Consider the following 20,775-nt stretch of genomic DNA (forward strand, 5'->3'; position numbering starts at 1 on the left):
CAAATCCACTTTTAGGTAGATCTCGAACCTGATATGAATGAGGTATTAGATAAAGTTGTTGTTGTGGGTTTGAATTATATTGAGAACCGGGATTCCACTAAAAAATTTCTCACTATGCATTCAAAGCTAGTTTTTTGAAATGTATTGATGAAATGATCAAAATTCTCAAATGTTTGTGTTTACTGAGATATCTTTAAGTGATAACATTCCACTAACATTCTAAATCGTTTAATTAGTCAAAACGTTACGCGTATTTCGAAACATTTTTTGATGTCACCCTGTGTTTCTCAAAATCAAATGTAAACAAAAACAAAACACGTGCGGAATATTTCCTTTAATTTTGAGAATCAATCGATATACAAATCCCACTTGAAATGCCCGAAATTGAAGGCTACAAAGGTAAGACTTGCAAATTAATACCCCCAAAGAATTATCTTCATTGTCTACATATTTCTGTTGCAGTGGTCCCATTAAGGGTTTCGCCAGATTCCGAGCATTGTCACAGTATTTACATGAAAGAACATTTTATACGCCTTATGGATCCCAACAAACCAAAGGGAAGAACACTTTTCTTGTTAAATGTACCCCCTTACGTTACCGAAAATAGTTTGGAAACCTTCTTCAAACAAATCGGACCAGTAGTATCTGTAACATTTGCCCAAAAAGCTGGTCGCGACGAGGATCAAAAATGGCAAGAAAAAGTTACAGAATTTAGCAATATAGAAGCCCCATTCACTTTTAAGGTAGCCTATGTTGTATTTAAAACTACCAACAGTGTAAGCAGAGCCTTGGAAGTTAAAAGTGTTGATTTATTTAGTCCCACATCCAAAGAGTCCTATGTTGTAACCGGCATGCAATTATGGCATAGCCAGTATACGGACAAAATCCTAGATATGGAGAAAACACAGACATATATTGACGAATACATGGCTGCTTATGATGAGAGGGAGAAAGAAGCTGCTGAAGCAGCTAAAACTACAGAAGCCGATGCTGACGGTTGGGTAACAGTGGGTAAACAGGGCAACAATTCTGGTTTCGAACAGACGGAATCAAACATTGGCAAATTGGAAGAGAAAATGGAAAGAGGTAGAAAAAAGAAAGAGCTTACAAATTTCTACACATTCCAAATAAGGGAATCAAAAATGAAAAACATTGTGGAGCTCCGCAAGAAATTCGAAGAGGACAAGAAAAAAATAGAGACTTTAAAACAAACAAGAAGATTTAGACCGTTTTAAATCTAGTACAAAGGCAGTTTAAGTTTAATTGAAATGTATTCGTAATAGACTTTTTGCACATCGACAAAGTATGGTTTTACGACAGAATAAAATTTTCTTAACAAATTATATGTTTAAATTCCGTAACATACTTTCCACATAAATTGAAAGTACGTGTAATTTAAGGACTAGGGTAACCTATGATGTCTGTGTTAACGGAATATAAAATAAACCTTGTGTGGAGAATGGTTATGAGGAAGATTTCTAATGATTCCAATGAAACTAAATTGAAGAAAGATCCCATATAGAACATTAACACGAATGTCTCCTCAGATGAGGCAAGGTTAGTTGTGGTGCTATAAGACCACGTGCGATAACTAAAATATTACAACGTTCCTCTACCTTCGTTGGATTTCATTGAAGATCTATAAAAACAAAAATAGGCCTCTCGACAAAAAAAGTTTAAAAACCAATTCTTACAAATTATTGTTTTTATTCACTTATTTTTGTACTTTAACAACCAAATTAACCTCGAAGTAAATACTTCCTATTCTGATGATTTTTCTTTTCAAATGAACCCCGGTGTAGGCTCTAAACCTAGTGCGGAATAGGAATCTATTTTAAGTGAAGACTTGAATAGAGCACATGTAAGTGTAACAAAATCCCATATTCATTGCTGTTCTTTGCAAAAATGAACTAAACATTTTAAAAATTACTATGTTTTATTTGCTGCTATTACAATTTTCATTAAAGGATGAGGTGGCAACTTTTCCATTGCACATAGTAACTGCGGAATATTGCCGTAGATACAGTTCGATGAAAGACCAACCTGTACTGCTTGTGCAAGTCGTTCCATACTCTTTTGGAAATTAGCATCATTCGCATCACCATTTTCCATAACTAATCGTACACAAAGCATGGCTAAATGTTGAGCATTTAATGCACTTGGCGGCCCATTGTTCACGACTTCCAGCAAAGTTTGTAGTAAGGATAAATGCAATGTGCTGTAGGATACACGATTCGAAACAATGGGAGACAGTACAGACCATCGAATGAGACCTGCCAGGGGTGTCACTACCGGCATTACAATGGCTCCTGCTGGCAAAGCCAAGGGTTGTTGAGATGCTAAACATAATGACGGATTTTCTGTAACCCATTCACAGAATACATCCAACAAGGCATCGGGAGGAGGTATTAGGGGTCCTCGCTGATCATTTAAATATAATTCGGCAACAGCTGTCATCAAATTCGCTGCGAAGTGTGGGGCAACCAGTGGCAATTGTTTCAACTGTTCTGAAGTTTTTCGTGAAAAAATTATGAAATCGCTCACTAAACTCTGCGCCACCTCTAAACTCGGCGGAGTTGTACAGCCTACTTGTTGCATCCAGGTTCCGGCAGATGATAGAAGTGGAGCTACAGAACCCGACACCGAGGTGCTAATAAGTTTACACAAAATCTTGGAACGTTGTGGTGTCAGATTACTACCGAATAATGACAAAAATACAGCATTTCGTGTGGAATCAGGACCAGGCTGTGAAAAGTATTCGATAAGTACAAGAATCAATTGAAACTCCTGTATTTTATTCATTTGCATATTTGGATAATTCTGGGGAGACTGTCCTCGTCTTACGTCCACGTCTTTATTCTTTTCCAAGAACACAAATTCTGAGATGAGTACCATGGTGAAATTCTGCTTGCCTCTTCCAATTATTAGATTTTCTACAAAGAAATTTGTATAAATTATAAATTGTTGTTGAATGAAGTATTGAAATCACCTATACGTGGAAGAGCTTCTTTGACACATGCGGGAAATTCCAATTTCCTTAAGGCATGCTTAATATCAGATTGACTCATCTTTGGAACACAAAAAAAACTTTTTGAGAATAGCTTTAATATTAAAAAAATTGGAACCGCAACTAAATAACGAAAAAATAAGCAAAACTATTTATCGTATGACAGCTGACAGTCAATTCAGTAGTTGCCAGATTCAAAGAATCAAAGCAGGCAGAAATATTAGGCCTGTTTGCGTTTTTTTGCCCCGAAGATTATTCAGTAACAATTCGCAAAAGAGACATCCAGACTTTTCCCATGGGAATGATACGAAATACCTTAAGGTGTTTTCTTTTCTTGTAAAAAATGCGCAATTTGTTGCATTTTGCCAGAAAAAGGTACTTTTTTGGTTCTTTTCCAGAAAACCCGCAAAAGTGCGAAAAGGCTTCGAATTATTTTGAGAAAAAAATAATGACACGCATAGACGCAAATTGCGAGCATGTTCAGCACTGCCGACAAACGTGAGTGCTGCGACTGCCCTGTTTCTTCCTTTGAATTCTTTCCTGCCCACTGAAATGATAGCATTTTTTTAGGTTGCAGACAAAATGAAGAAAAAACACTTTTATTGAGAAAAGAAAACACTATAAATTGACTTTGTAAATTGTGGCTCTATCCATGCCAACATTTTTTGAATTTGACGGCGCTTCTGAGAATCCCCACCACGTCGAAAACAATTGTATACGACATCCAAAACTCGTCGGAAAAGCGCCGTCACTATTGAGAAACTGTACCACGCCAAGTTACTACAAAAAAGGAACGCACGAGTGGAATTATTAGGTGCCTTTTTTAATAAATTTAGAACGACGCCAATAAGAGCCCCTTCAAACAATCAGAAAAAGTGAATTTTAAGATAGTAAAAGAATAATTGTGATCAAGTAAAACACGATTGTTTAGATGTTTATTAATTTGATTAAACATTTATAAATTCTTATAAATATAACATTTATACGACTATCACATCAACTTTAATATAATTGTTTGCATTAATAAAAGAATAATGTTGAGTTACAAGTAGAAAGTTACATGTTGCAGCGTCTATCAGCCAGTGTTTTTATTCTGAATAGAGGCAGCGTGTCTGGAAAAATATCTGAAAAACTATCACTTTATTCCATTTGGAAAGTAAACAAATTTTTGCCAATATACCGTTCACAACTTTAAGCGAAATAACTATGTTTCCAGCACTTCATTATCAATTTTATTTAAATAAATTATAAGAAACTAGTTGCGCTTGCGCAAAATATAAAATGGCTCTCTGATGGCAAAATATTTTCATGTGCATTTTTTATTGTTTGATATGCTTCCCCCATCACAGTTGGCGATTGTTGTAGTGACATTTACGAGTCTGTGGTGGCGATGAGGAGGAAATGGAACTTTGAAATGCTGGCAGGGATGTGGATTGAATTGATTGACTGATTGATTACAAGCTTTTGTTGATTTATGAAAGACCTATTCAAACATTATACAAAATAAACTTGGTTCATTCCAAATTCTCTTCTTCATAATAATATTCTAATGTCATTTCCGTATTTCAAAAATTACGTAATTTTAAATTTTTTAGTCATTAATCCTACAATGAAATACGGAAACAAATACAATAATATAATAAATCAGGGTATTATTGATATGAAAACTTTTCAAATTGCGATCGATCGACTGAAATGGAAACAACCAGCTGAACTTATAACCAAAAATCTGTTGTTTCTATGCATTTTAGCCGATCGATGAGCTCGTTCGACATACAGAAAAATAATGCTAATTTACAATTTATGCGCTTTACAGACTATCAGTTATACCGGACGGAATGTCGGTGTTTGTAAAGAATCGTACAGTGTGTCGGATCGATACGACTTGTCGGCGATGACTAAATAATCGGTAAATGTGTTATCGATCCCATAAACATGCAGCATATATGGGATATATTCGACACGAGCACTGTCGTCCGGAATAACTGATCATCTGTAAAGCGCATAATGCGCTTTACACACTATCAGTTATTCCGGACGGAATGTCGGTGTTTGTGTCGGATCGATACGACATGTTGGCGATGACTAAATAATCGGTAAATGTGTTATCGATCCCATAAACATGCAGCAGTATCGATTATGCCTTCGGACTTAACTTATAATGTGCACAATATATGGGATATGTTCGACACGAGCACTGTCGTCCGGAATAACTGATATTCTGTAAAGCGCATAAAGCGCCTTATATGGTATCGTGTCTTTCAGTGATGCCTCTATCATTTCATCGTCTATCTTCTCTATAAAAACAGCTTGGCAAGCCCGTAACAAATATCGATAAATGTTGAGTATCTTCGATAACTGTTCACATCATTAGCCCACCATGACAACCCCAATGTTGGTCAAACAATACCCAACATATGGAAATATCCGTTGTACGACAACACTGTCGGTAAACATTGTCGATTCCGAAATATCAACAAATTTTAGTGGAAATATCAATTGGGAATTTACCGGCAAGCGGCCTTTGGAGTTAAAATGAGCAAGTGCACAGATTTTACGGGACTCCATGCAGCTTTTTCCGTATGTACATTGTGTATATGTATATTAAAATGCAGTTTATTTGTACATTCATTCCTCCTATCTACCTTATCCAGAAATCTCTAAAAGATGCTTTTGAGAAGAACGATGTCCAAATATTGAGGAAATCCTATGACAGCTATAACAACAACTCTGATCATGACAAGAAATCTCCGATGGATCAAGCATTCCGGGAAATACTGTTGTTCAAGCTAAGTGGTGATGTCGATTTGATAGGCAAATTGGTGAAGCTATCTGTAGAAGCGGTGCGAGAAGAAATAGTCTCCGTTACCATACCCGTGGTCCTCTTGGGAGATATATTTGAAACGGTTACATTGGACAAATGTGAAAAAATATTCAACTATGTTGAGGAAATGGTGGAAGTGTGGAAGGAGGAGATATTCTTTTCCTCCTGCAAAAATAACATTCTAAGAATGTGCAACGATTTGTTGAGAAGACTTAGTCGCGCCCAAAATACTGTGTTCTGTGGTCGCATTTTACTTTTCCTCTCCAAGTTTTTCCCCTTCTCTGAGAGGTCTGGTTTGAATATAGTATCGGAATTTAATTTGGAAAATGTCACAGATTATGGAGTGGACGGCAAAGATTTGGATGACACATTGGAGGATATAGAAGACATACCCATAAAGATCGATTACAATTTATATTGTAAATTTTGGTCCTTGCAAGATTTCTTTCGCAATCCAAATCAGTGTTACAGCAAAGCATCATGGAAAATGTTTCAAATCGTAAGTAAATAGCAAGTATCATGGAATTCAGAGAAATTGTTACCGTCAATAATTGGCTTTTGATACTATGTCTGGAAATGAGTCAACGGATACAATGTCGGATCACATTTTGCATTGCTTCCCAAAATATTAAACATTGATTTGGCTAATCGAGTAGTTGAGATAATGTGCTTACACGACCTAATTTGTTTAAAATTGAAAACTCGCCTTACGTCCATTACAATGGAAAGTTTTTGACTTTGGCTGTGATATTCTTTTTGATGATTTGTCGTTAGGGTAGTAAGAGTCGATTTTTTGCAGATGTTTAAAAGTTTTGTGTAGAAGAAGCACATGCTGTAATTGGAATGGACATTGGTTCGGAACGGAGCTATAAGCTTATTTAGTATTATTTCCGTTAATAATTGTATATTAAATATATCCAGTTTTTGTGAATACCCCTATAATTCGATATGCAAAATGCTGATTTGTTAATATCTCCATATATTTCCATACAAATTTTCAATTTTCAGCATGCGACAACTGTTTTGGAATCATTTGCCAGTTTTAAACTGGAAGATCTGAGATCAGCTTCTGCACAGCAGGAAGATAACAATGATGATATCAACGAAAAAATGGATGTGGATATGTGTTATGCCATGGATTTGAAAATGGAAATTGATCAATCTGTACAGAAAGTCGACCATTTCTTTGCTAAATTTCTAACAAACCCTAAGCTATTGGCTTTACAATTATCAGATGCAAATTTTCGACGAGCGGTACTGGTGCAATTTCTTATACTCTTTCAATATTTGCAATTGACGGTAAAATTTAAAGCGTAAGTAATGGATTTCTATTAAGTAATTAAATATAATGAAATTCTCTTTTTTTTTAAATAGGGAATCGAATACCTTGACACAGGCCCAATCGGATTTCATCAAAGAGACTGAAACAAAAGTGTACCAATTGCTTGAAGAGACCCCACCAAATGGAAAACGGTATTCCCGTACTGTTAGACATATGTTACTGCGTGAAGAAATGTGGAACAATTGGAAAAATGATGGATGCAAAGAGTTTAAGAAACCCGAAGAGGGTACATCTGATGATAAACCTCCCCCAGCCAAACGGGAACGCAAAACATTAGGAGAGTGTCTAAAAGATGCAAATAGGCAAGGAAAATTCTTTTTGGGAAAGTAAGTGTAAAGTAGAATCAAAGTGGCAACAATTTAATTCTCTCTCTCTCCCTCCCTTTGTTCACTTTTAGCGATGTTCTTACACGTCTCTGGAACTATTGTCCAGATAATTTACAAGCATGTAAAAGCGAAGAGCGTAACTTTTTACCTCAAGTTGAAACCTATTTGGAAAGTTCTCGTGATAAAAATGATACATCATTTGAATGGCGTGCATTACGCCTACTCGCCCGCCAATCACCTCATTTCTTTACATACATTAATTCGCCATCATGTAAAACGTCTGACTACTTAGAAGCCGTACGCAAACGTTTAAATAAAGAACGCATTGATGCTGCCAAACAAGCAGCTGCAATATCCAATGGTACATCTGCAGCAGTGCCGTCTGGAGAAACAGTGGAAACTTTGCAGGAAACTGAAACCGAAGGTAACGACGAAGGGGTTCTTGAAGGCGAAGAAGAAACAAACGATTTGGATAAAGCCGAAGAGGATAACAACACCCATTCGAAGCCGCTTACAGCATCCAAAGAACAAATAGAAGAATTGGCTCCCCTAATTGGAGACGATTGGAAAAAATTGGGTAAGAAATTGGGCTATACTGCCGATGAGTTGCTTTATTTCGAAACTGAAGGTGTAGATCGAGAAGGTGGATGCGTTGCAATGCTGGTCAATTGGTTTGCCGATGATGATGATGCCAGTTTAGATAATTTGGCCTACACCATGGAGGGTCTAGAAATCAATACAGCTGCCAAAGCTGTCAAGGCCATTATAGATCGTGCATCAAAATATACTCAAGGTGATGTGGATGACGAAGAGAAAGTAGAATGAAATTAAAATAAACAAAAAAGAAATCATCTACAGACCGTTGTTGTTCATATTTTCTTTTTTTATTATTATTAAATGGTCAACTCGTTATTGTGTTTCATTCGAGCATCTATAAACTAAACAAATATAATGGGTTCACAAATAATTTATCACATGTACAGAGTATAGTATGTAGAACGCATTTTGTTTTTGTAAAAATTTAGTTTTTCTTTTTTATGCATAGCGCTTAGTTAGTGTAAATGATTAGTAAAAAATATGAATTTTCTATACAATATTCTTCTTGAACGTAAAACATGTAAACAAAAACTAAATGTGGCATTTATATCCACATTTAGAATAGAACAATGATCTATTCATAGTTCAGAAGCGTTTCTTCTGCACGGGTTTGGGTTTATTGTGTTGCATATTAGCACATTTGGGTATATGGCGTTCTGCAGCAGATTCGTTGAAACGGCGATTGCAATGTGGGCATTGAATGTAATCGGGATTCTCCGATGGAGGGGGTGGTGGCAGATCACTCAATTTTCCACCTTTGGCCAAATATGCCTGCACCTTTTTTGCTTCACGTATGGCATTTATGAATTCTTCGTGTTTTTTTCGCCAATTACTTTTCTTAGAAGAATCCGTCGTTTGGGTAGGTTTGACAGCAGCAATAGCTGGTGATACTTTAGGAGCTGTAGAAGTTTTACCCTTCTTGGCCACATATTTTTCCGCCTCAGTACCTTTGACTCTGTGTTTGGATGCATCGAATATTTTACGTTTTTTCGTTGTCATTTTACCGCACACATCTTCATGTTTCTGTAAGCGATCTTCGTTAAAGTTCCTCTGACAATAGTGGCAAGTTGCCATTCCAGGTGGTGGAGTTTTTATACGAGGAGGAGGTTTTACAGCCTAAAATTGGAGTGAGGATAGGAAATTAGAGATTTTCTTAGGGGTAGCAGTATTTTACTAACCATAACAAATGTGGCTGGTTTTCCATTAACGGCTTTTGTAGTGGTCTAGAAAAAAAAGAAAGTTTTTATTATTATTTTACGTAGCCAATTTTTCAAAATTCTTAAAAATTATAAAACCCACAAATATTTTGCTCAACATGTTTGCAAACACTTCAGTTTTTTTCGTACGAGTGTATTGTAAATTCACAAATATTTGATATCAAATATATATTTGTTTACACACTAAAATAAATTTGTTGATAGACACAGCAGAGAATATTGTTTAAACTGAAAAGACGCAGTCATGCTTGGTCTTTTGGCTTGAATTTGTAATGAATAAATAAAATAACAAAGGCTGTTGGTTTTAATGTCTCAAAGAAAGACGTAGGATTTGTTGAAAAAAAAACCTACAACCAGGTATTCGGAACATCTATTTGTGAACCTAAAATACCTCTAGATTTGGAAATTCCTTGTCGGAAATGGATATTTAGATATGTTACAAAACGAACGACAAACTTATTTTACCCCTATCACCATTCTATGGTGGTAAAAAAGGAAACAAACTTTACAATTTTAACAACTATCACCAATTTTCCTTTCTTCAGTAGATTTATTTGAAGTTTTAGAATATCTCACTGCTTTGTCTGCCAGAATTTTTTGTTGAGTTGTATGACTACGTATATTTTTTCTTACCTTAGGATTCTTTGTTGACGAAGGGCTCGCAGTTGTTTTTGACGGCGATTTTGTTGATCCATTTGTTATGGTTGACGTTCGTGACATCGTTGATGTTCGACTCGCACTACTTGGTGTTCTCGGTTGAGCTGTCGTTCTGGGCGCTGTGATACTTGGCGATTTTTTTGTTATCACTGGATTGAGTCGAATACCATTCGTAGAGGTTGGCGATTTTTTACCCATTGTTATCGTTGTGTCCATAATATCTTTACGTATGCCATTCGTACTTCTGCTATTATTGTTATTATCACTTACAATTGGACCCATGACTCGTGTATTATCCAAACTTAGTGATGAAAATTCTTTGGGGAATGTTTCACTCTCTAAATTATCAACCTCATCCAAATCTTCACCGAATAAGTTACCGTTCGATGAAAATGTATTTGGATGTGAATGGGAATTTTTCATGGTCGTCGAAGTTTGTTTTGTGTTAATAACTGTTCGCCGGGATGTGGTCATGGTGTTTGTTCCTCCAGGAAAACGTTTCACCGATCCATTCTGTTGCGTTGTAGTTCTAGTCATGGTGGACGTAGTAGAGGCAATAGGTTTTAACGGGTGACTACGATCAATGCCAACGCCACGACGCTGTTCAAACATTTGGCGAACCTGAAAAAAATTTTAAATGATTTTTTGTTTTTTCAAAACAATAGATTTTTAAAAATATATATTTATGTCGAGTAGAAATCTGTACTAATCGTTAGTTATTGCAATATATCATTATTATTTCCAAATCTTTTCCAACAAACATTCCAAAAGGAATTCTCACGAGATTCACAAAACGGCAACAAAGAAGTTTTAATGTAAAGGAAACAGAAGGCTTCTCTTAAAATAGTAAAGGATTTAAATTGCTTAAGTAAATGGAAATAAATAATTTACATTGTAGTTTATGTTATCAGACGAATTTCGCGCCGATTACTGTGTGACTTGGCATTAATTTCCAACCAGGTGGAATAAGTAATCTTGGAGATGCAAACTACTATTTGGGTCTCGACGTTTTTAAAGACAGGAATTCGAAATGCAAAAGCCAACGAAAATACATTTCTGTTATGCTTAAAGAATACGAAATGGAAAAGGCAAAATAATCGAAATTTCCTTTAGATTCCGGTTACGGGAAATTGGAGTGTAATCTTTTTGTGGACAACACCAAATAACAACAATTGACGGGGTCGTTTTATATCTCAGTGTTTATTCAATGCTTATCATTGCTGCGAGTGTTTCTATAGAAAGAAAAGTGAACTGTCCTACTAAGGAAGATTGAGTAGAGTTGAAGTGGTTCCTGATGTATCTTAAGGCGCACAATTAACCCCCTTTCTAAAGCGAAGCAACAACAATTCTGGGGATAATACATTGACTGGATATGCGAATTGGGCTGAGGACAAGGTTGATAGGAAGTTAAATTTCGGATACGTGCTCCAAATGGTGGTTCAATAATCTGGGCATGCAGAAAACAAACATGCATCTCTTCTCTAAAAATGCTGAGTTGTTCTGTAAGAGCTTTTTGTGATTTCATCCATTTTTTTGTTCTATGCTTTGGTACATCAGCTACTATCCACATCAAGAAAATCTGCGACTAGGATGGGATGTGTCCAGAGTGATATGGTGGTGAGTCGGGTAGGTTTAGCTGGACAAGCCAAAAGGTGACGCGTGTCATATGGCCTTTGGTTGCAGATGGGACACACGTTAACTACAGTAGCTATTAATTGCTGACAGGTAGGAATTGTGGCGGCTGCGCTTGCATGATCTTAGTTGACCAAAACTAACCTGGTTTGCCACGAGAGGTTTCTTTCCTGCGGTGCTCCGAGAACAGGATTAACCCTGTAGCTTATCATCGTCCGGTATGCTACCTCCTATAGAGGCTCTTTTTTGCAATGCTGGATCTCACGCTCTAGAAGATAAAGATCAATGCTAACATTCCTGATGGTTGCCTATCCACAATCTAGTAATTTGTATGGCGATACTGCTTTGAAAATATGCAATTGTGTCTTCGCACAGGGATGATCTTGGATAATAAAGGTGATTCAGAGGCGTACTGCGGAGACATCCTACCGCAGTTCTAAGGGCAGCGTTCGGACAGGTCTGTATATTATCATATCATATCGTATAATATAGGCTCTGTATAGTATAAAATTTATAGGCCAATTGCTTGCGTACTTAAAGGGTGATACGGTCAAAATTTGGTCAAGGGAAAACGCGTGTAAATCGGTGAAATCGCTTATTTAAAAAATCAAATTAAATTTCTTTTTCAAGTTCAATTAGTATAAAATTCAGGAAAAATATTCAGTTAGGTTTTCGCTTTTCCAAATCCGAATTGCCGGGTCTCACGCTTGATACCTGCCACAGATTTTATACAGCCAACTTGTCCACCTTCTTCGCTGCAGAAAGCCAGTTTGCATTGAACTGCTGTTCGTCCTTAGCAGTTTTTTTGGTCTTCTTTAGGTAATGGCAAGATGCCAAATCCGGCCAAAACAGTACGGAACAATCGTGTTTCTTCAGGAAAGGCAGCAGACGTTTATTCAAACACTCTTTCACGTAAATTTCTTGGTTGACAGTCCCGGAAGCTATGAAAATGCTTCTTTTCAAGCCACAGGTACATATGGCTTGCCAAACCAGATATTTCTTTGCGAACTTTGACAGTTTTATGTGCTTGAAAATATCTGCTACCTTTCTCCTTCCTTTTGCCGTATAAAACTCCTGTCCCGGAAGCTGCTTGTAGTCGGCTTTGACGTAGGTTTCGTCGTCCATTACCACGCAGTCAAACTTCGTCAGCATCGTCGTGTACAGCCTCCGGGATCGCGCTTTGGCCGTCGTATATTGTTTATCATCACGATTTGGAGTCACTACCTTCTTGTAAGTCGATAGTCCGGCTCGTTTTTTGGCTCGATGCACGGTTGTAAACGATACACCCAGCTTATTTGCGGCATCTCGGAGAATGAGGTTAAGGTTTCGCTTGAAACTATCGGCAACTCTCTTTGTCGTCTCAGTGGCTTCCGGTTTTCGATTTCCCCCCGATCCAGACTTCCTGGCTGTCGACAAACGATCCCCAAACACTTTAATTACATTTGTAACGGTTGATTTGGCAACTTTTAGCAATTTTGCCAGCTTTGCGTGCGAGTAGCTCGGATTTTCGCGATGCGCGAGCAAAATTTTGATACGCTGCTCACTTGCTTGGACGGCATTTTGACAACTGAAGAGTGAATCAAAATAGGAGCAACATTCTACACACACACACCTTCAAAATGAGGGGTGTTCAGGTTTTTTAAATGCAAAATTGAAAGAAATACGTCAAGTTTATATTGACCAAATTTTGACCGTATCACACTTTATGCCGTCCATGCAGCGTATAGTGTGGCTGAGGTGGCGGATATCTTCAAATTTCTGAAATAACTGTTAAGATCAGTAAGTAGATATTTAATCGATCACATATGTCATCAACAATGAAGCTGAGTTTATTTCCCTATCCGAAGCTCGAAATATCATACAAATCAGTCGAACATCACCAACTGTTTTATATGAAGGCAATCAAAGTTGCTTGAGGCTTATTAAAGAAGAAACACTCGTTACTAGAACGAAAAGCAAAAGTTCGTAAATAATTCCATGTTTTTCTTTCAATTATTATTCCCATTAATTAATAATAATATCTCGTCTCATAGAATAGGGACTTAAAATTTCGAATTATATTAGGTACTTGTTTTTAATTTAATTTTACGTTTTGCGAAATCGTAAACAAGAACATGGGGCTCCTCATTGTAAAAGATCATATCACCACGAAAAATGTTTAATGAATTTACAGCCCGAGAGATTCGATCGACTTTGCATAATGTCCGTTACAATTTCGGTTTGATATATTCACTTAGTTATTATTGACTTTCTATTTTATTATATTATCAACTCAAGAAAATTTTGTTTTCTCATTCCCAAATAAGATTTCACGCTGTTGAATTTGAGTTGGTCCTTAATATTTTAATTCAACTTATAGAAAAGAATCGAATATATAACACTTACCTTTCCATTACCAATGGCATTTTTGGAGGCTATCGGTGATGTTTCACTAATTCCGTCACCTGCTGTTAAAGCCAATTTCTTCTGTTCACGTTCCAATAACTGTTTTCTCTGGAACCTCATCTGGAAGATTAAAAGACAAGAGAAAAACCGCAATGAATTTCTTTCGAATAACACCAATCACCGACGAAAAACCTATTCGAACTGAAACAATTAACAGTTTGTTAGTTTCGCTAAATTAATTTCTTTAGACGGCGCACACAATAGTGGTTGACACCAACGCCAAGCTAAATCAAGTCTTGTAATTATTGAACGCCCAATTTGTGTGAATGAAAGAGCGCCAATTAAAACCAGAAACTACAATAGAAGAACTTTATGTAGGGGTTATTGTCGTCGAGAATCGCATACACTAGCGTTCATATTACAACAAACATTTGGAATATCGATTTCCGTTAGACTCGTTCAAGTCTGTATGATTTTAGTGGTATTTGCCGCGCTAGTGTGTATGGTAGCGCATATGGAAAAATCTTAATCAACTCACATCTAATGATGAACTCAGTCTTTGTGGTGGCAAGTGACTCAGCGCCTCTATGAGACGTCTACCGGCCCACGATTCGTTTAACTTTATGGGCACAACATTTTCTCTATAGAATTCATCGTTTGTTGGACGCTGCCGGGGCCGTAGTTGGAAGTCTTCGTACATAACGATGTGGTATTACTTTCCTCCTCCTACTTCTCCTCTTCTCAATAGCGATCAGATTTTTATTTGCGGTTGTGAGTGTGTGTGTCGAATTGTTTAACTAATTCGTTAATAATATTTATTTTACAAAAATGGCAAGACAACTCGGAGTCTCATTAAATTTTAATAACTAATCAGAGTTCTATTTGCTCGGAAGTCTGTTGAGAGTTTTAGCGTTTGGACTTTGTGACGCTTAAGGTAAGACTGGTGACTGATAACTGCCTCGCAATGGAAAATAGAGAAACGTGTCTGCCATATGACTTTTGCCATAGACAAAAATAAACCTCAGGACACAATTTTTTTAGAGTCTGGCATGGGGGCGCGTGTGTTGTTTTTACCTTCCACTTGTAGTACATATCAATGGTTAATGTGATGGTCAGATAGAAGGACATGTACCGCCACTCTTGCTACAAAACCCAACACCAAAAGACAACAAATGGAATGGACGGGGAGGCAAACTGTAAATGTTAATAACCGTTAGAAGTATTTTAATGTTAATCGCTATTTTACGATTACATACAAACATGTCTATGTGTCTAGACATTAGGGCGGCATTTTATTTTACAATTACACAAAAAAAAAAATTAAATTAAAAAAATTTTTCTTATTATAAAATTGATTGAATTTAATCAATTAAAATATTAATTGGTGCAATTAATATTTTACAGCCATTTTCATGTAGCTCCGTTAGGCTCGAACTGCCAGTTAACCTCAAAGAAAATTTGCTAGTTCAATAAATGGAATTTCATACCCATATAACTACCCAACAAAAAAAGCGTCGCCAAAAAAGTAATGAAAATGTTCTTTTTGGATCCGGAAGTGGTGCAAAATTTACGCAGAAGCGATGAATTTAACATAGGCTTGTCATAGGACAGAAGTCCTCCATTTCAACAGCCGGTGCACTGAATTTGTATCACTTCTTTAGGTGTGATCCGAATTCAATGTTTTGGATGTAAATTAAAAAATTCTTTGATATTTTGTCAAATAAACAATTTGTATAATTTTTAATGGATTGTAACGCTTGTTTGAAACGTTTGACCTCAAATATTTTCAAAAATTCACAATTTTGGATTTAGCATTTTTTCGACAAAATTTAAATAATTTGTATCATTTTATGAATTCTTAAACTGTTTTTAACCAATTTGAAATAAGAAAGTTAAAATTACCCATTAAAAATATGAAAAAAAGCATGTTATAAAAAATTGAATGAAAAGAACATCCTGTGTAAAGAACATCATTGGGAATACATCGGGAAGTGCTTTTAAAGTTGTGCCTTTGGAAGAACTTTCAAAGTTTTTTGCTGGGTATGTATACTAAAAATATTCTACAGCCACTTCTAGAAAATTACGAATTTTTGAAAGTATCAAATTATCAAGGTAACGGCTGTTAAAATGGTCGACACGCGGCCTATAACAAGTCCATGTTAAATTACTTCTGCGCCAATTTTGCCCCCACTATCGGATCAAAACAGAACGTATTCTTGCTTGTTATTGGTCTCACCACATTCTACACCTCTCAAAAAGTTAATTGTTCTGACCCACACTTCTTACGGACTTCTGATCGAAAAATGTAAACAATGCATTGTATTTGCAGACAGAAACTATAAACTTACGGCGATTTCGATTAGGAAAAAAGGTGCAACATTCTCGAAATTGATTGCAAAATATAAAAGACACTATCATAGGGCGTTTCGCAAAAAAATATTTTGCCTTCGTGTTATACTATTTTCGCCCAAATGATAGTGTCATTCCAAAGTTATTGTAAATTCATAATATTGTGAGGGATACAGGATCCAAAATCTATGACAGTGTCCTGCAATCAAATTGGAGAATATTGCACCTTTTTCCCAATCGAAATCGCCATAATACACACAAAAAAAATTTTTTCTGGTTCAATCGCGAAATTAATTGATCCAATTAATTTTTTAATTGAAATGTCTTCAATCACAGAAATGATAGTATCAATTAAAAAATTAATTGAAGGTCAATTGAAAAATTAATTGATCCAATTAAAAAAATTAATTGATCCAATTAAAAAATTAATTGATACTATTAATTTTTGTGATTGATTTTTGTTTCAATTAAAAAATTTGTTGAATCAATTAAATTTTTAATTGAATATTTTTTAAAACTCAATTAAAATTTTAATTGGAAAAATTTTCGTGAAATTTTTTTCTGATATAGCTCGCATATACATACAAATACACTGAAAGAAAAGTTTTCTTTTCAGAGGGACGAAAATTTAGACAAACGAAGTTTTCATTTGACGCAACAAAATTGTATTCAAAAGCAAAAAAAAACAGATTCGAGACAATCGTTGCAATGCTTATTCGGGTTTGATTGTTCTTAATTGCCGAGGAAAAATTCGTTTGTCTTGAATTTCGTTCTTGAGTGGGATATTTTTTCTTTGGGCCCCAATTTCTGGTATTTTTCATATATTCCCTGAAATCGGAGAAGATATAACTCCCATTTATAAAAAACTGCATTTTAGGAAATGTGATGACCAATGTGTGTTGGTCTATAGAATGGTTTAGGGTATTATGTAGTCAGCCTGCCCTATTTTAAACTTTTCTTACTGCATTTTAAATACACAAAAAAAAATAAAGAGTTTTATGGGAAAAAATTAACCACTTCGAAGAGAAATTGTACTCCATTTTTTTAAAATTTCCACTATGTGCTGTTAAAGGAAGGAAAATGTAATGACGAAAAGTTTTAATTTAGTTTACATTGAATATATTTATAAAGCCATTGCATTTTTAATAAACATTATGAGACATCCTTGGGAAAAGGAAAATTGCATTGGGCTCTGGTAAATTTCATAAAAGATAATAAAAATAATAAAAAAATTAAACTAAAACCAAATATTTTTTCCCATGAAAATAAGTTAAATTTTGCATAAGTTTAACAATTAAGTTATTTTTCTGTGAACAATTGCACCAACATATACAACTTCTATATTTAAAGTCTAGAATACACGGCCAACCTAATGTATATGTATATCCTAATGGATTGACTCATGTGGATATGTATAAATGTAAACATGCATTTTTACATGGAAGTTAACAAAACAAAAAAAAACCTATAGTGAGTTTGTAAGTTAGTATGTGTGCGTGAAAATGAAAATTCTTCGATACCAAAGTTCATGTGTCCTTATGTGGGGTTATTTTGTATTCACAGTGCATGAGTTGGTGTTGTTGTATTATTATCATTTCTCCAAGAGTTTAAGCAAACACAACCTCACGTTATTATGCATAAACCAAAGCACTTCAATTGCTTCAATGTTTTTTTCTGCACAATACAAAAGTTGGGATTATTAATAAAAGTGGAGTGTAATTATGACGTTGTTCAAAGGTTTATTGTACTTTAGTTTTGGCCAACAATCAAGGAAGGAAGGAAATTCTTTTTATTCCCTTATATTACATGATTTTGGGAAACAATTTAAAGAGTAATAATGAATACCACAGTGAGTGTGTCAGTGTGTTCGAGTATAACAAAGCTCTAAAGTTTCAATAAAGTTTTTCTGCATAATTTTGATATCCTGAATCGAAACATGTGATAGACGAATTCAAGCTCGAGATTATTTTAGGTTTTTCTGAGAAAGTCATGGAGAAAAAAAGATTTGCCAAACAATCATACATTTTATTATACCGTGGAGGATTTTGAATGTTTTCTGCTTCGTTAGGACCCGGGACCCTAGAAAAAAAGTCTCATCAGTTACAAATAGAAAGAAAGCGGTCCTCTTTGATAAGAATGAAGTTCACCAATGGGATAACGCGCCGTCATTATACTTCACCTAAACTAACCTACAGCAGTCGTTCTTATCCTGAATTATTTATTTATGCCAGTGTTGGGCGTTATTCAATAAATTTTTATTCAAATAATAAATAACAAATAATTTTTTATTCGTTATTTTTCATTTGGAATTTTTTGAAATCAAATTTCAATTGTTATCTGTCACAAATAATTATTCGTCATTCGTTAGTTGTTATTTGTCATACAAATAATAATTTTTATGAATCAAAAAAAAAAAAATAATAAATAAATAAATTGAATTTATTGAATTCTTCTGATAAAATAATCTTTTTTTGAGGAGCGATAATTGTCTTTATAACTAGGAATGGAACCGGAAGGTACAACATCCAAAAATAGTGATTCAAGTGAATCTGGTTTTTCCATTTTTGATGGAAAATTCTACAGAATTTTAGAAGACGGAGTAAAGAATATCAGTGCTGTGTGCGTGAAATGTGAGCCTGATTTTGTTAAGATAAAAGGAGAGAAAAATTCAACATCAAACTTCATATCTCACCTTAAGAGGCGACATGGTAAGGATTCGTTTGAAGAGTACCAGAGCTAAAGGGTGATTCTTTTGAGGTTAGGATTTTCATGCATTAGTATTTGACAGATCACGTGGGATTTCAGACATGGTGTCAAAGAGAAAGATGCTCAGTATGCTTTGACATTTCATCATGAATAGACTTACGATCTGCCACAACGTCGAATTTTCAGTGAATGGGCCCTAGAAAAGTTGGCAGAAAATCCGCTTTTTTATCGACAAATTTTGTTCAGCGATGAGGCTCATTTCTGGTTGAATGGCTACGTAAATATGCAAAATTGCCGCATTTGGAGTGAAGAGCAACCAGAAGCCGTTCAAGAACTGCCCATGCATCCCGAAAAATGCACTGTTTGGTGTGGTTTGTACGCTGGTGGAATCATTGGACCGTATTTTTTCAAAGATGCTGTTGGACGCAACGTTACGGTGAATGGCGATCGCTATCGTTCGATGCTAACAAACTTTTTGTTGCCAAAAATGGAAGAACTGAACTTGGTTGACATGTGGTTTCAACAAGATGGCGCTACATGCCACACAGCTCGCGATTCTATGGCCATTTTGAGGGAAAACTTCGGAGAACAATTCATCTCAAGAAATGGACCGGTAAGTTGGCCACCAAGATCATGCGATTTGACGCCTTTAGACTATTTTTTGTGGGGCTACGTCAAGTCTAAAGTCTACAGAAATAAGCCAGCAACTATTCCAGCTTTGGAAGACAACATTTCCGAAGAAATTCGGGCTATTCCGGCCGAAATGCTCGAAAAAGTTGCCCAAAATTGGACTTTCCGAATGGACCACCTAAGACGCAGCCGCGGTCAACATTTAAATGAAATTATCTTCAAAAAGTAAATGTCATGGACCAATCTAACGTTTCAAATAAAGAACCGATGAGATTTTGCAAATTTTATGCGTTTTTTTTTTTAAAAAGTTATCAAGCTCTTAACAAATCACCCTTTATAAACGCCTAAAACGTTCTCAAGCGAAGGAGGTAATGAGAAACAAGTGTGCAAGAGACAAACAAGGGAAGCATCTGAGTCTCTTCGAATTGAACGAAGTGGTTACAAAATTTGTAATTGATTCATTGGTGCCTCGAGTAGTAGAAAATCAATACTTCAAAAAAAATATGTGAAGGATGTACCTCAGGACAAATAATTTCAAGGCGCCGTGAAATAGATAAAAAAAATCAGAGCCATGTGGTGGAAACTAAGCTAAAACTTAAAGAGAGCAAGTTTGTTTGTACAACTCCATAAATGCATCGGTGGAAAATAGAGAAAGCGTAGAAGAAGACAAGCCTCTTGACAATAAATACAACTTTTTTGATTTCTTATCAAGTACTACAGACATATTATCACCTCCTAATGCTGACCTCGAGGTAAAACGTGCTAACTAGTATAAACTATAATTTTTCATAACTTATTTTTCATGTACACCTAGACCTCGCTTCGCGTCGCAGATACGTTCCAAAAAAACAAGACGCAAACTGAAACGAAGCAAAGTGAATTATGAGTTTCTATGGCAAATCATGCAAAGATTGGAGACAGATAACTACGATAACAACGCAACTTCGAAAATCTAACGACGCAAAGTGAAAACTAGTACTAATTCAGCAGCGACGCAACTTCGAAACAACGCAAAACGAAACGACGCAAAGCGAGGCCTACGTGTACTCAATTTTCTAGCAGATAAGGATACAACAATGGAATGTCTGTCGAAATATACAGCT

General features: G+C 35.7%; 4 protein-coding genes across 10 annotated transcripts in view; 2 read left to right on the forward strand and 2 right to left on the reverse strand.

Moving 5' to 3' along the window:
- The first annotated feature begins 265 nt into the window (after positions 1 to 265).
- Positions 266 to 1,340, forward strand: LOC142225597 (ribosomal RNA-processing protein 7 homolog A). The gene is made up of 2 exons (XM_075295401.1): positions 266 to 399; positions 463 to 1,340. Exons 1-2 carry the CDS (start codon positions 375 to 377, stop codon positions 1,233 to 1,235), a joined length of 798 nt encoding a protein of 265 aa, XP_075151516.1. The 5' UTR covers positions 266 to 374; the 3' UTR covers positions 1,236 to 1,340.
- Positions 1,341 to 1,917: 577 nt separating this feature from the next.
- On the reverse strand, positions 1,918 to 3,173 carry LOC142225591 (integrator complex subunit 15). Its single transcript, XM_075295388.1, has 2 exons — positions 2,990 to 3,173; positions 1,918 to 2,933 (listed from the first exon to the last, which is right to left on the reverse strand). Exons 1-2 carry the CDS (start codon positions 3,066 to 3,068, stop codon positions 1,930 to 1,932), a joined length of 1,083 nt encoding a protein of 360 aa, XP_075151503.1. The 5' UTR covers positions 3,069 to 3,173; the 3' UTR covers positions 1,918 to 1,929.
- Positions 3,174 to 5,413: 2,240 nt separating this feature from the next.
- Positions 5,414 to 8,356, forward strand: Hpr1 (THO complex 1-like protein Hpr1). The gene is made up of 5 exons (XM_075295430.1): positions 5,414 to 5,587; positions 5,662 to 6,330; positions 6,840 to 7,144; positions 7,206 to 7,499; positions 7,571 to 8,356. Exons 1-5 carry the CDS (start codon positions 5,543 to 5,545, stop codon positions 8,322 to 8,324), a joined length of 2,067 nt encoding a protein of 688 aa, XP_075151545.1. The 5' UTR covers positions 5,414 to 5,542; the 3' UTR covers positions 8,325 to 8,356.
- A 5-nt stretch (positions 8,357 to 8,361) lies between these two features.
- LOC142225634 (uncharacterized) overlaps positions 8,362 to 20,775 on the reverse strand; it is a 39,296-nt gene continuing 26,882 nt past the window's right edge. For 5 of the 7 annotated variants that reach the window (XM_075295444.1, XM_075295469.1, XM_075295452.1 and 2 more), the window contains 4 exons: positions 13,988 to 14,107; positions 9,947 to 10,591; positions 9,275 to 9,319; positions 8,362 to 9,212 (listed from right to left, as the gene is read on the reverse strand). In XM_075295444.1, the coding sequence (XP_075151559.1) occupies positions 8,682 to 9,212; positions 9,275 to 9,319; positions 9,947 to 10,591; positions 13,988 to 14,107 (1,341 nt within the window). In that variant the 3' untranslated portion in view covers positions 8,362 to 8,681. Of the gene's footprint in view, positions 9,213 to 9,274; positions 9,320 to 9,946; positions 10,592 to 13,987; positions 14,108 to 14,392; positions 14,420 to 14,525; positions 14,703 to 20,775 lie in introns of those variants that run through there. The other 2 variants (XM_075295438.1, XM_075295482.1) reach the window with 2 other exon arrangements.

The sequence above is a fragment of the Haematobia irritans genome, chromosome 1, assembly GCF_050003625.1.
Source record: "Haematobia irritans isolate KBUSLIRL chromosome 1, ASM5000362v1, whole genome shotgun sequence".
Classification (NCBI taxonomy): Eukaryota; Metazoa; Arthropoda; class Insecta; order Diptera; family Muscidae; genus Haematobia; species Haematobia irritans.

Excerpts from the sequence above, each read along its gene's own strand:
- Hpr1 (XM_075295430.1), top strand. The coding sequence starts at position 5,543 with ATGAGCAAGTGCACAGATTTTACGGGACTCCATGCAGCTTTTTCC. Across the intron at positions 5,588-5,661 it reads GACTCCATGCAGCTTTTTCC|AAATCTCTAAAAGATGCTTT; the intron begins GTATGTACATTG and ends TACCTTATCCAG. Across the intron at positions 7,145-7,205 it reads TTGACGGTAAAATTTAAAGC|GGAATCGAATACCTTGACAC; the intron begins GTAAGTAATGGA and ends TTTTTTAAATAG.
- LOC142225591 (XM_075295388.1), bottom strand. The coding sequence starts at position 3,068 with ATGAGTCAATCTGATATTAAGCATGCCTTAAGGAAATTGGAATTTCCC. Across the intron at positions 2,934-2,989 it reads AGAAGCTCTTCCACGTATAG|AAAATCTAATAATTGGAAGA; the intron begins GTGATTTCAATA and ends ATTTCTTTGTAG.
- LOC142225597 (XM_075295401.1), top strand. The coding sequence starts at position 375 with ATGCCCGAAATTGAAGGCTACAAAG. Across the intron at positions 400-462 it reads CGAAATTGAAGGCTACAAAG|TGGTCCCATTAAGGGTTTCG; the intron begins GTAAGACTTGCA and ends TTTCTGTTGCAG.